Raw genomic sequence first — 12413 nt, 5'->3', positions numbered from 1 at the left:
CTTGCTTACACAAATACATCTGGTTCGTTTATCTTCCGTTTACTTGCAAACGGGCAAGCCAGTGCAAGTAGACTTAGCATGGGTAGCGAGGGAACACCAGTATGGTGATAACATTTTCCTACTGACTGTTCTGTAGAAACGGATTCTTGGATGTCTAAATGAATGGAGCTGATCGAGAAACTACAAACAGTATGACAGCTGGCAACAAGAAGAAGTCTGCATCATTCTGCTTTTCTTACATGCAAACTGCATGAGGGTAAAAAGAGGCAAAGTACCGCCGAAGATAGTTTGAAGGAATGTATGTCTAAAATATTAAGGGGCGGCGTGAAGCACTTGGTCTCAAGACAGAATACGGAAGGTCAACATATATTCAGAAAACGTCATCATAATAACAGGATGCGTTTTTTTCTCATCCGGTCCCACGCTTATATGCTTCCCCTTTTATCTAAAGGTTAATTAGAGGTTCCTCATAAGTCTCCTAGATCTTAGGAGCAACAACTAGGTATCCTTCAACCACGGCCGTGATCAATCGGTTGGCAATGGCTTGAGATGGTGGCAGTCGCAGATCACCCTCCTTGTATCCTTCAGGAGCAGATGCTCCAAGAGAGCTTGTTCCGGATTGGAGAGCCTTGCGAGCCTCCTCCAATGTGAACCACTTCGCCGCTTCCAACTCCTTGTCGTTCAGTGTGATATTCTCTCCATCGCCAGGGAGTGCCTGAGCAATAGCACCAATCATGAGACTGGCAGGGTATGGCCATGGCTGACTCGAGTGGATGACGACTCTACCGACACGGACACCACTTTCCTCCCAGACCTCGCGTCTAACCGACTCCTCGATCGACTCACCAGGCTCAAGAAAACCGGCAAGCGTGCTGTACCAGTAGGGGGGCCAGCGCTTCTGGCGACCGAGGAGAATCTTTGTACCATCTGCGGAAACAACGGCGGCAATCATAGTGGGGTCCGTTCTGGGGAAGCAGATGTTAGAGACGCCATGGCGAGTGGCACAATCTCCTCGAGCCTCGCTGTTCTCGCCACCCTTTTTGTCGGCGGGAGGACAGACACGCTTGTAGCCCGCATGGACAGATAGATTAGGCTGACCGCAACCAGCGCAGAAAGGGCTTCGTGAGTTCCAATCCATCATTGATCTGGCCTGAGCGTACAAGGCGGCTGAAGGCGTTAGTTTTAACGGTCGATTTCGTTGAAAGTTTAAGCTTACCGGCTTCAGGAGAATGGCCCATGGCACGAGGGTTCTTGTCTAGAGACATTTCCTCTTTCTCCTGCTCGGCCAAGAAGCTCTCGGCTTTCTCAGCATGGTTGCCCTTGGGGGTGATGTCGATGGCGAAATAGGGATGGCCCAGGATATCTCCGTGATCAGTAGAAGAAATGTGGTCGTTCTCGTTTCCCTCTTCTAGCATGCCGAGGAAGACAATGAGAGGGGTCGTCTTGGTTGAGTCGAAGTTCTGGATAGCTTCGTCCTCGGTTTGCGCAAAGGGGTCTGATCCAATCAAGGGCTCAACATCGTTGAAAGTCAAGTATGCTGGCGTTCTCTTATCGACAACCAGAGGGTTCAGTTCGCTGAGAGCCAGATAGCGAGCTGTGGGACTGGCAGCAGCCTTGCGAAGAAAGCCAGTGTCGGCACGAAGGAAGGAGAACCGATTGATACGGCTGCCGGCATAATAGTTGACGACTTCTTTACCGAAGCGACGGGTCAACATGGAATCGTCGTTCTCGAGAGCTGCAACTCTCGGCAAGTTAGGTGCTGCGGTGTCCGATGACATTGGGATGTTTTGCGCAAAAGGCGTTTGAGTTGTATATCTGTATTTGTAATGAACCCGGAAGGGGCGGTTATCTGTGTAAACGGAAAGCACGACAAACACTTGAATGTCAGCGTGGAGTCGATATTATCTCTACTGTTTGAGAATATGGCTTCGGTCTTTGATGTGTTGAAAACTGCTATCGGGCATCAAAGAGGCGAGTTCTTATAAGCAAGTGGTAGATCGGATTTAAGTCCGAGGTAGTGAGTGAGTGACCCATTATTTTCCTCTAGGGCCAGCGGTGAGAAGGTGCCAGCGATTCAAGGTGAATAGAATAAATAGAGTGACAGTATTGCGACTACGGCCCATCTTCCTGCAGTGCCGAATGGAGTTTTTGATGACTCAGAATCTTTTGTGATTGGTTTTCATCTTGGCGATGCAATGGATCCATGTCCATCTCTTTTTCATGGTGTTTGTTATGTAAACCGTGGCCATGACCTCATTCAGGAATAGCTGATCAGATAAACGAAACATTCATGATCGTGGCCCTGCATTTGGCACAGCCCCTTGGTTCATCCAGCCATCCTAATTGGCTGTTTCTTAAACAAGACTCTGCAGTCCCGTTGGCATTGGCATTGACATTGTCGATTCTGGATCTGGTCAGATCTGGATCCTCAACTTATTAACCTTTTCTCTTCTTCATGGCGTTGCTGAATTCGGACCCTGGCACTGTTCTCAGCCAAGCTCAGGCCTCAGGGACACTTCTAGCGCACATTTCCCCGCAATCCATGCCTATTTCCTCTTGTTAATATAGTGACGTCTTTGTCTGGGGCACGGGACCATTCCTGGCAATCCAATCTTTGGCCAAAAAAAGTCTGTCCCGCAACCCTGTTCGTCTCACTCCATCTTGTCTTGTCTTGCCTTGCCTCCCTTTACGTTGCGTTTTCTGCTTCGCGTCGCCAGCAACGAATACTATTAGACCAATTGCTTTCCCTTCGACTTTGACGAATGCTGTAGTATCGCGACCCAGTTGTCTCTTTTGGCTTACAAGGACGGTTTCTACTACGAGCTGGGGGTGGACGTTGCAGTCTGCTACCTGTCGGTCATCCAGGGTTCATCATGACTCCGCCAACTGCGAATCTGAATCTCGATGTTGAGGCTATCTCGGGCATTTGCGGGTATGTCTCTGACCTCTGATGGCTTTGTATGTCAATTGTGTCGGTTGCTAATCATTCGTGTTTTAAAGGTCAATCTCAATTGCCTGCTGGGGTATGTCACCATAACTTTGTTTGTCTCTCCTGTTGAGCACCACTGATCGCAAATAGTCGTCGTTTTCTCTCCTCAAATCATCCAGAACTTTCAGCGCGGCAGCGCCGACGCCCTCTCAATTCAATTCATTATTGTCTGGCTTCTTGGCGATGTCTTCAACATTCTGGGTGCCGTTCTTCAGGGCGTCCTGCCAACCATGGTATGATCAACGCCCGACTTGCCATTGACCAACTGAAAAGCTAAATACTAAACCAATTCGCTTTCTAGATCATCCTCGCCATCTACTACACCATCGCTGATATCGTCCTCCTCGCCCAGTGCTTTTACTATCGCGGTTTTACTTGGCGCGACGCCCCGACCCCTGCGCCGAAGCCTACCACCCCGGCCCCTGGTGAGCCCAACGAGCGCACTGGACTCATCGCTCACGATGAACGTCGCGGCTCAGACTGGTCTGGTCTGTCGCCTGCCGTCCCTCATATCGCCGAAGATGCTGCTCCTCGAACCCCGACCGTCCTTCAGACCATTGTGTGGAACACCATCATCGTGGTGATGGTCATTGCCGCTGGTGTCGTAGGCTGGTTCTTGGGTCAGAAAGCTTCTCATGGCGAAAATGACGGCGACCATGATGAGAGAGGTGAGGATAGCCTCCACTTTAGCCTTTCTGGCCAAATCTTTGGATATCTTTGCACTGTCGCATACATTGCTTCTCGGTTACCCCAGCTCATCCTGAATTGGAGACGCAAGACGACAGATGGGCTTAGCATGCTCTTCTTCCTCTTTGCTTGTCTCGGAAACATCACCTACGTCCTGTCTATCTTCGCCTATGATCCCAAGTGCAAGCACGACGAATGCAGGCCTGGCGAGGCTCGTCACATCTATGGCAAATACATTCTGGTCAACCTGAGCTGGCTCGCGGGCAGTCTCGTCACCTTTTTTCTTGATCTGGGTGTTTTCGCTCAGTATTTCATGTACAGCAAGCCCGAGACTGTCGCAACTCCTACTCGCCGACGAGTCAACGACAACGTTGTCGAGGAGGATGAGTACGACAACGAGAGTGGCGACGAAGACAGCTGGGATCAGCGTCCCCTACTCCAGAGGGGCGACTCTGTTTACCACCCATGATCTACTATCTTCTATCTCTGACAAGGCTCGCGCCTGAGATGGCAGTTCTTTGTTTTACTTTTGATTTAGACTTTTATTTGTTCACATATCTCCCTTGACTGGCTAGGGCGCATATAGGATCGAACGATGGCAGGCGTTTGCTATTACATGATACGGAGACGGAAAATAAAAAAGAAAGGTAGCACATGGACCGGGTCGCTATTGTTACGGGGTTGGAAATATGCTTTACTCATATATTAGATCAGCTCACCTCGGTGAGTTAAAACTTGTCCATAACAGAAAACAATCAGCCGTGGGGCATTTTTTGAATCAACTATTTCTTTGGTGGAGATGCATATGTATGCGATGAGAACATCTGATAGATGGTAGGATGAGTACACATCTTGATATGTATTAATAGCAACAATAGTCTTCCATGGGTATAAGCTATCATTTACCTAATATTTAAACACCGCAAAAGGTCAATCATGAAAGGTGTGACCGTATCCATTTACTTGTTGTTCAATTGATTCCTGTATCTCCATCCCATTTTCACAATAACAACAATATTCTCCATCACATTTTCCAAGAGCCAACTGCTATGTTGGACATTCACACAGGTACGAAGAGATTGATTGTCAACAAAATAAGAAAAACAGCTATTTTATGTAATAAAACCCAGGCAACAAATCAGTTTACGTGTATCAAGTGCTACGCGCTACTATCTGTATCTTGAATTCAATAATCAAGGCTTCAGCTACCCTTGAGCGCATCTCCAAACGGCGTACCTAGGGGAAAAGGGCAACATGTTCCACTCATCTTGCCTCGGAACGTTCTTGTATAGGCACTCTTGAATCTTTTTCTTGCCGGATATTTCCCTGCGAATAGAAAACACATTACGATAGAAGACACAGAAAATAACCAGGCAAAGGGCTGGACTAGACGCTAGGCAGCTGACGATACAATTTTGTCTCACAGGCAGTGACAACCAAATTTTTCATTTTCCCGGGCATTGGTTAGACTAAGCCTTTACGAGAGACCAGCCCGATGCGTTCGGCCAGGAATCTCGCCGTAATTGAGCACAAGAATCCACAGAGAAATGGGACAAAGGAAATTTGAACCCCAATATGCAGCATCGAGAGCCAAACGCTGTTGATTCGGCCCACTGCGAAGTTGAATTCGAGATCTCCATAGGCCAAAATATTATGTAACACAACAAAAAAGAGCCCCATATTAGAGGGCAACCAGCCTCCCTGACTAATCGAGACTAGCGCAATCACTGGCAGAATTTCGATTATAAAAATCCTCTCTTCCGCCAACCTTTTACTGTTTTCTTTCTTGTTCTTTACATCAGTAGAGTAGACTTTCACCGTCATGTGAATTTATACTTTAATGGCGGCTCCGCTTTGCGGCTTGCTGAGAGTCAGACTATTCGATGTCTGGTTTTCCGTTCCCGGCCCCCTAAAGTAATGTGATTGCTCTTCCTAATCAGCCGCAGACGTCCTCAGAGGTCTGTGACTGTGGGGTGATCTCGACATACCTCCATCTTAAATGTGTTTATTTCGCAAGGAATGAATGCTGTAAACTGCCATCGCGTTGCGTTGACCAAGCAATGTGAAACCACGCGATGCTCGTCCCTATGTGCATGAAGAACATCCTTTTTATGGAGCTCCTTTGCCTTGTGCAGAGCGTTTCCGTTGTTGATCTTATTGAATTTACGGACACCACTGTTGGATCTGTTTCATGATACGCTCAAGTGTACCTTGACGTTTCAGACAGTGATGCTTGACTCGAAGAGTCACGATGTTCAAAATTCGTTAAAAATCTTTGGTCCTTCGGGACGTGCTACGCCGAGCTGCTCGACTCGCACGAGAATGAAAAAAAATCTCCAATAGAAACTTTTCAGGTGGTGGCCGATAAAGTTGACCAAATCTGCACTACGATTCAGTAGCACATCTCAAGATAAAGGATGCAATGCTACCTCCATGACAGTCACTGTCGAGTCAAGCACTAGAACGCCCAAGTGTGATGTCGTCTTCCTTGTTTGCAAGAACCCTGAGTGCCGGTTCTGCACAACTATTTTCCAGTGGATGTGGATGATTTACCGCGGGGTTCAAGTTTCGTTGTATAGCGTCATGCTTCAAAAATAGTCATCATGAGTCTTGTGACGAAGCTACATCTAAACCGTCATCAATATACATATGTACTCTCATATCCTGCGTATCTTGTCGTAGTCATTGATTCCCATCATCATCGGGTGAAAGGCCGCGATAGCACGTGACAGAACTTGGAGGAATCTTGATTCTGGGTGGGTGGGGACCAAAAAAAATCTAAACCTGGAGGAAGCCTTCAGGTTGCCCGAGATTCGGACAAGACTTATTGCTTGCGACTTTAACAACGCCGAATTGAATTATCCACCCGAATCCGCATCCTTACATCCTCGGTCATACCTAATCAATCAGTCACGATGGGCTCTATCTGGAACGCTTTCACTGGCGGCAATAAGTCCGGCCACCAGCAGCAACAGCAACAGCAGTCTCAGTCATACTCACAGCCCACGACACAAGAACCCGCGCATTACTCGTCCTACGACCCCACGGAAGGCCAGGGCGTCGAGTCCTTCCTCCAGAGCTCTACCTTTGCCGACCCCTCGCAATTACATCCCCTCGCCGGCCTCAACAGAGATACGCTCGAATATATTTCTCTCGAGGACTCAGCCTTGTCTGAGTTGCCTGGTGGCCAATCAGTCCTGCCCTCGCGTGGCTTCACAGACGATTTGTGTTACGGTGCCGGAGTTACATACCTGGGTGGTTTGGGAGTCGGAGGTGCTTGGGGTCTGCAGGAAGGTCTCAGAAGGTCGGCCGGCCAGCCTCCTAAGCTGCGACTGAACGCTGTTCTCAACTCGGTTACCCGACGAGGACCTTTCCTCGGCAACTCTCTAGGTGTGGTTGCTATTATCTACAACTGCACCAACTCCTTGATTGGCAGTCTTCGTGGAAAGCATGATGCTGGAAACACTATTCTCGCTGGTGCTCTGAGTGGTATGCTCTTCAAAAGTACCCGCGGTCTTCGTCCCATGGCTATCTCTGGTGGTATTGTTGCCTCTGTAGCTGGTGTCTGGGCTGTAAGTTTTACCTATGTGACTGTTGCATGTTCTTTGTACTAACCTGCGTCTAGATTGTGCGACGATCTTTCTTCCCTATTCCCGAGGCCGTCACCCCGGTCTCCGATGAGCTCACTCTGTAATAACCTTATGATATTTCTATTCACCGTTGTCGTCAAATTGGTCGACCCGTTATAATTGCGCCTTTGTGGAATCAAGGGACCAACGAAGAAAAAGAAGAAGAAGAACGAACAAAGAGAGACGAGCCGAAAGAAGGACGAGGCACGGGATGAAATTCCCGTTGTATAAGAAAGTTATGGCGTGACTAAAAAGCGTTCGACGGAGTTTGGTAGCATGGCAACGGAAATCTCTCCTCCCATGGGCAAATGTACACTATATCAGGTTCGGTCAGCGAGCATTAGACGAATGTGATAGGGGATGGGCGTCTGGTCATTTAATGATACAAATGTTTGAATAGTAGCCAGTGGAATTCTAGACTATGGCAGCGGTTGTTTTTTTTTTTTTTTTTTTTTACTCTCTCTTTCTTATATCGTCAGCTCGTACTGCGCTTCTTGGGGGTTGGCACTGGCGATGCAGTTGTTGCCTTGAGCAACGATGGCGCCTACCAACTTCATTCACATATCTTTGTTTACCGCAGCCCACAAACATTGCATGCCTGCCTAACTGCCGCCTACCTCGTCGACCATCTTCACTCGTATCGCGCGAATCATTTTCTTCCTTTCATGGCTTGAACTGTTCACTCACGACCTACCGATATGGACAAAGGAGACAAAACTAGCCTCGGGTCGTTTCCGCTCTCTCAGGTTGCTGAAGAGCAGCCACCCATCGCCCAAGATGTTCAGAATACCCATCTGCCAGATGCCTCGCCTCTCAATAACATAAACAATAATCAGGACAACGCAACAAGACCAACTCTAGAGAAGCTGCCCAAGCAACGCACCAAATTGCGAGTGCCTGCCAAGCAAGACCCAACTACTGTGAACCTCAAAGATTTCAAAGAGCTTATGATTCGGCTTCGCCTCGATGACTGGAAAGCAAGGGCTCAGATCGTGTACAATCCTGGCAAGGTCGACGCAACAGCCCTTTGGAGCCCACAGTTCGCTGGCATCGAATCAACTAAGAATGGAATGATTTCATTTGATGGATTTGACCGTATTTGGTTTGTTCCGTTTGATTTGAATGCGCCGATACCTTCAGGCAAGCAAAGTGTTGTAGATGATCTCGACAACCGCCGTAAGGAGCTCGGCCATGCGCACCGCGTGAGGGCAACTGGAGACAAAGAGTTTCACGACAAAATAGTTCGCCTCATCGAGGATGAGGTCAAGGAGACGTGCCAGAGCCAATGGAGCAAAGATGTCGAATCGCATATGCCACCTACACAATGGATCGATGTCCAGCAGATGTACGACCTTCCTGGGTTGGTCTCCATGATAGCTCGAGCTCGACTGGAAGATGGAAGAGAGCCACTGCCCGGCTACTATCAAGCTATAGCCCTTGAATTGGGGATCGATGGCAAGGTAACCTACAAGCGCACCAGTATGCCGTCCGATGTCGACGTGAAGGGACTCATCTCGCGCCTGGAAAGCTGGTACCCCCATTCTGACGAGCACAGCATTGATGTCATCAAGCGCTTTCGTCATAAACTTGACTTGGTCTCAGAGCACGTCGACGAAGCCCGGAAGCGGAAATGCCAAACAATGTACCGACAGTTGGGCCGCTTTATCGAGACAGAAGGACCAGAATGCGAGTTAACTCAGTGGATATTCAGGCTATGGGTCAAGCCTGACTACAGTATACCCGCTGGAAAATCACCAGACAGGATCAGCACATGGACAAAGCTGAAGGAGGACACATATAAAGACCTCCTTGCTGGAGTGCACATCAACAAGTACCCGGTTTTCGTTCGAGTGAGTTTAGCCGCCCCCCCAGCATGTATCTGATTTCCTACTGACACTATACCCCTCAGCCCTAGAAGATTCGAGTTCGCCGGTGGTGGTTCGAGTTGACAGAGCTTGGGAAGCAAATCGAGACAAGTCAAGGCGAAGCTGGTCTTTCAGCAGAGCAGCTGGATAGACTGGACAAAATGCTTGCACGCCGCACTGATGAAGAAAAAGAGCAAGATGCCAGATCGAAAGAGGCTCTGGACATGGCCAAGATGGCAATGATGTGACATGAGTCCCCTAACGGTGTTTGACACAGTTTAAGGGTGAAAGAGGATGATGAGAGGGTTGACTGTATTGAATGAATGATGAATAGAGGATTAATGTCTGAGGATGAGTCTAAAAGGGGTTTGGGACAACGGATTACGCGCACTGAGAGTTAAGGCCTGTCCTAGAACAATACTGTTGCTAAAGCTATACGTTGCTGATATGCAGTTTTAATTTATTTACTGTTGTGAGGATATTAACAGCGTGTGATGAGTGAATAATGTGTGTAATGTCGAGTTTCATCCGGTGACAGCAGGTCGTAGGCAGCAGAGAAAATAGCACAAAGAATATGCAGTATTATTATGATATGATAGCAAATGACTATTATTGATCGAATGTCTATAATAAAAGTCTAAAACAAACGCCCTGCCGCAGTGACGAGGGAGTGCCAAAGCGGGACGAGATTTATGCCTATCATCTCCACACTCAACTTCAGCATTCAACAAACGCAACAACACCCTTTGAAAACACTCTATTCGACCACCTGAGTTACCACCTATTCGTTCAATAATGTGTCTCCCATGCTTCCCTTGGACGTGGACCAAGGTTGAAGATCCGTACGACGAGATGCACAAGGCCCCTGATCAGTCCGTCTGGGTCCATGATGGACAGGGGTGGGAGTTGCAGAAACTGGTAAGATATAGTATTTCTTTTTCTCAATTTTCTTTCATTTCAGTTACTTGTTCCTTGGGGCACCCTTTTATTCACAGCGAATCCTGTCACCTTGCATATGGGCAACCGTCTCTGCTAGTGACAGCCACGTGGAGAGCGAAAATTGAGTCGCATCAAACAAAGGCTTTCAATTGGAGTGTTTGATGAAATGTAAACATTGAAAACACGCTTTGTCTGTATCGTTACTTGACGCAGCGTTTGCAAGGTCTTGTGCAGAGTGGAGGTGATATCTTGACGAGCTGCCCTCTTGTTTTGAGTCTCCTCTTCTTTTCCTTTCTTCATCAGAGAAAAAGAGGCATCTCTAGCCTTGAGGTTCTTGAATCGCAGGCCTCTCGAGAAAGAGTTTTCCGCCTCTAATTGTCAGAGTTGAACTCTTTCTTCTTGAAAGAAAGAACCAATCATGGCTTCGGCAGGCGCGAACCCGCTCAAGTCTCCAAAGACGCCTCGACGACCCAAGACTCCCGAGTCTCGTCAAGTGCACTTTGAACCCGAGACTAAGCCAGCGACAACTTCTGCTTTCGCCAGGGACTTCAATTCTGGTCGTATCACGGGATACACCAGTGCCAATTCTCCCAGCGGCGGCTTCAGTGCTGGCGTCAACGGTGTCAGTGCCCCAAAGACACCTCCTGGAATCAAGGCTGCTGCTTCCACTGCTACTGCTACTGCTACTGCTGCTGTCACTTCTGCCCCGGAGCAAAAGATCGAGACTCAGCCTACAAACTTCCCCGCTCTCGGTTTAGGCGCCAACCAGCTGCAGTGGCATATCAGTGCCAATCCGACTCAGAGCCTCAGTTACCAGCTGCCTGGGTCCGTCAATTTCATCTCGCCCCCTCCTCAGGCCCATCAGCAGCATTTTTTCTCTCCCCCTCAATTTCATCCTGCTTCCTACATCAGCGTAGGACCAAACGACATCGTCAATTCTCCGACCCCGACCCCAAGCCCTATCACGTATATCGGTATCGGCCCTCAGTCTCCCGCTCTCACCCTCAACCAAGCCAGCAACATGGGTGACTATCAGAACGCTGCCCCTCCTGTGAACGGGCTGCACTTCCAGCCTCCTGTTCCCGACACCACCTTTGGTCCTATGCAGCACGTTTACGTGCCTCGTCATGACGGTGGCCTTGCCGGTCTTCAAGTCGGTGCCCCTGCTTCTTTTAACTATGTTTCTGCTGCCCCTTTTGCTATTGCCCCCTCTTCCTCCTACACCACCGTCGTGGTGCCAAAGACATACTATCTCAACGGCTACACTTACTATGCAAGTTCACTTAGCTGGCTTACCGTTTTGCTCTGTCTTTTGCACGAGTTCGTTTGATACAAGTGCTTTAGTGTTTCTCTCCTGCATCGTCAAGCGACGTGCTAGGATTTTCTATCTCTCCCTCATCTCATCTTCCAAACGTTCATCGCTTTCACCAACATGTACTGACCATTTCTACAGCAGCCAGCTATCGGTTCCATGGCTCCCCAGCCTAGTGCCTATGGAGGCTACGTTGTCCAACAGCAGCAGCAACCCTACTACGTCCAGCAGCCGACCATGGGCCAGCAGCCAGTTCTCATCGCCGGCCAGCTGCAGCAGCCACAGCAGCAGTTTGTGCCTCAGATGCAGAACGTTCCTGGCGTCCCCACGGTCGGCCTGGCGGGTGGAACTGCTGTGCCCGGCACGGTCCCCGTTTTTGCAGGTAATGTCCCTGGTGGTGGTGGCGGTGGCGGTCACATCCCCGAAGTCATGGGTGTTGGTCGTACTGCGGGTGAAGAGCAGCTCCGTCAGATCAAGTTTGCGCATGCGAACAAGCTGTACGAGCCTCAGGAATTCAAGCCCGCCGATGATGACCCTTCCCGTTTCTACTATGTCCGTGAAGTTGACGGGAACTGGACCCAGCGCAACCGATTTACCATTGATCACATGGGTGATTCCAAGTGGTACGTGACCGACGAGGGATGGTTTTATGCCGTCCGACTTCCCAACTAGGCGAGGTGTCACGTAAGTATCTCTACACTGAAATTCCTCACCGTGGGCTGATGGGATTCTACAGGCGAACCACAGTGCACAAAAAGCACAAGAGCAGCAGAAGAAGACAAGACTGCATCGCCAACCAGCACACATCCTCGATTTGTAAGTGGCCGCGAATTTGACACGCACAAAACCAATTCTAACATATTATAGTTGGTCCAAGATCGTTTTAATCAAACAATCTGCTCATCAGAGCGATGCCAATTGATGGCCAACGGTCAATGATAAATCGGACACAGCGATGAGGATGTTGTGTTTATGAGGTTATGGAAGGGGAA

General features: G+C 48.9%; 5 protein-coding genes across 5 annotated transcripts; 4 read left to right on the top strand and 1 right to left on the bottom strand.

Moving 5' to 3' along the window:
* Positions 1-478: 478 nt before the first annotated feature.
* Positions 479-1778, bottom strand: FGSG_05580 (uncharacterized protein; the record flags this gene model as incomplete). The annotated part of the gene is made up of 2 exons (XM_011325831.1): positions 479-1167; positions 1217-1778. 2 exons carry the CDS (start codon positions 1776-1778, stop codon positions 479-481), a joined length of 1251 nt encoding a protein of 416 aa, XP_011324133.1.
* A 1095-nt stretch (positions 1779-2873) lies between these two features.
* Positions 2874-4145, top strand: FGSG_05579 (uncharacterized protein; the record flags this gene model as incomplete). Its single annotated transcript, XM_011325830.1, has 4 exons — positions 2874-2932; positions 3001-3023; positions 3080-3222; positions 3291-4145. The coding sequence occupies 4 exons, from the start codon at positions 2874-2876 to the stop codon at positions 4143-4145; spliced, it is 1080 nt and encodes a 359-aa protein (XP_011324132.1).
* A 2368-nt stretch (positions 4146-6513) lies between these two features.
* FGSG_05578 (uncharacterized protein) lies at positions 6514-7721 on the top strand. Its single transcript, XM_011325829.1, has 2 exons — positions 6514-7248; positions 7302-7721. Exons 1-2 carry the CDS (start codon positions 6592-6594, stop codon positions 7368-7370), a joined length of 726 nt encoding a protein of 241 aa, XP_011324131.1. The 5' UTR covers positions 6514-6591; the 3' UTR covers positions 7371-7721.
* A 282-nt stretch (positions 7722-8003) lies between these two features.
* On the top strand, positions 8004-9418 carry FGSG_05577 (uncharacterized protein; the record flags this gene model as incomplete). Its single annotated transcript, XM_011325828.1, has 2 exons — positions 8004-9155; positions 9221-9418. The coding sequence occupies 2 exons, from the start codon at positions 8004-8006 to the stop codon at positions 9416-9418; spliced, it is 1350 nt and encodes a 449-aa protein (XP_011324130.1).
* Positions 9419-9965: 547 nt separating this feature from the next.
* FGSG_05576 (uncharacterized protein) lies at positions 9966-12343 on the top strand (the record flags this gene model as incomplete). The annotated part of the gene is made up of 5 exons (XM_011325827.1): positions 9966-10088; positions 10516-11433; positions 11563-12044; positions 12169-12237; positions 12289-12343. 5 exons carry the CDS (start codon positions 9966-9968, stop codon positions 12341-12343), a joined length of 1647 nt encoding a protein of 548 aa, XP_011324129.1.
* Between the last annotated feature and the right edge of the window lie 70 nt (positions 12344-12413).

This window comes from Fusarium graminearum, chromosome 3, assembly GCF_000240135.3.
Source record: "Fusarium graminearum PH-1 chromosome 3, whole genome shotgun sequence".
NCBI classification, from domain to species: domain Eukaryota; kingdom Fungi; phylum Ascomycota; class Sordariomycetes; order Hypocreales; family Nectriaceae; genus Fusarium; species Fusarium graminearum.
Note: the sequence above shows the minus strand (reverse complement) of the source record. Positions and strands in the feature narration are given on the sequence as shown.

Coding starts and splice junctions, on each gene's coding strand:
- FGSG_05578 (XM_011325829.1), top strand. CDS start 6,592: ATGGGCTCTATCTGGAACGCTTTCACTGGCGGCAATAAGTCCGGCCAC. Junction 7,249..7,301: donor CTGTAGCTGGTGTCTGGGCT/GTAAGTTTTACC, acceptor ACCTGCGTCTAG/ATTGTGCGACGATCTTTCTT.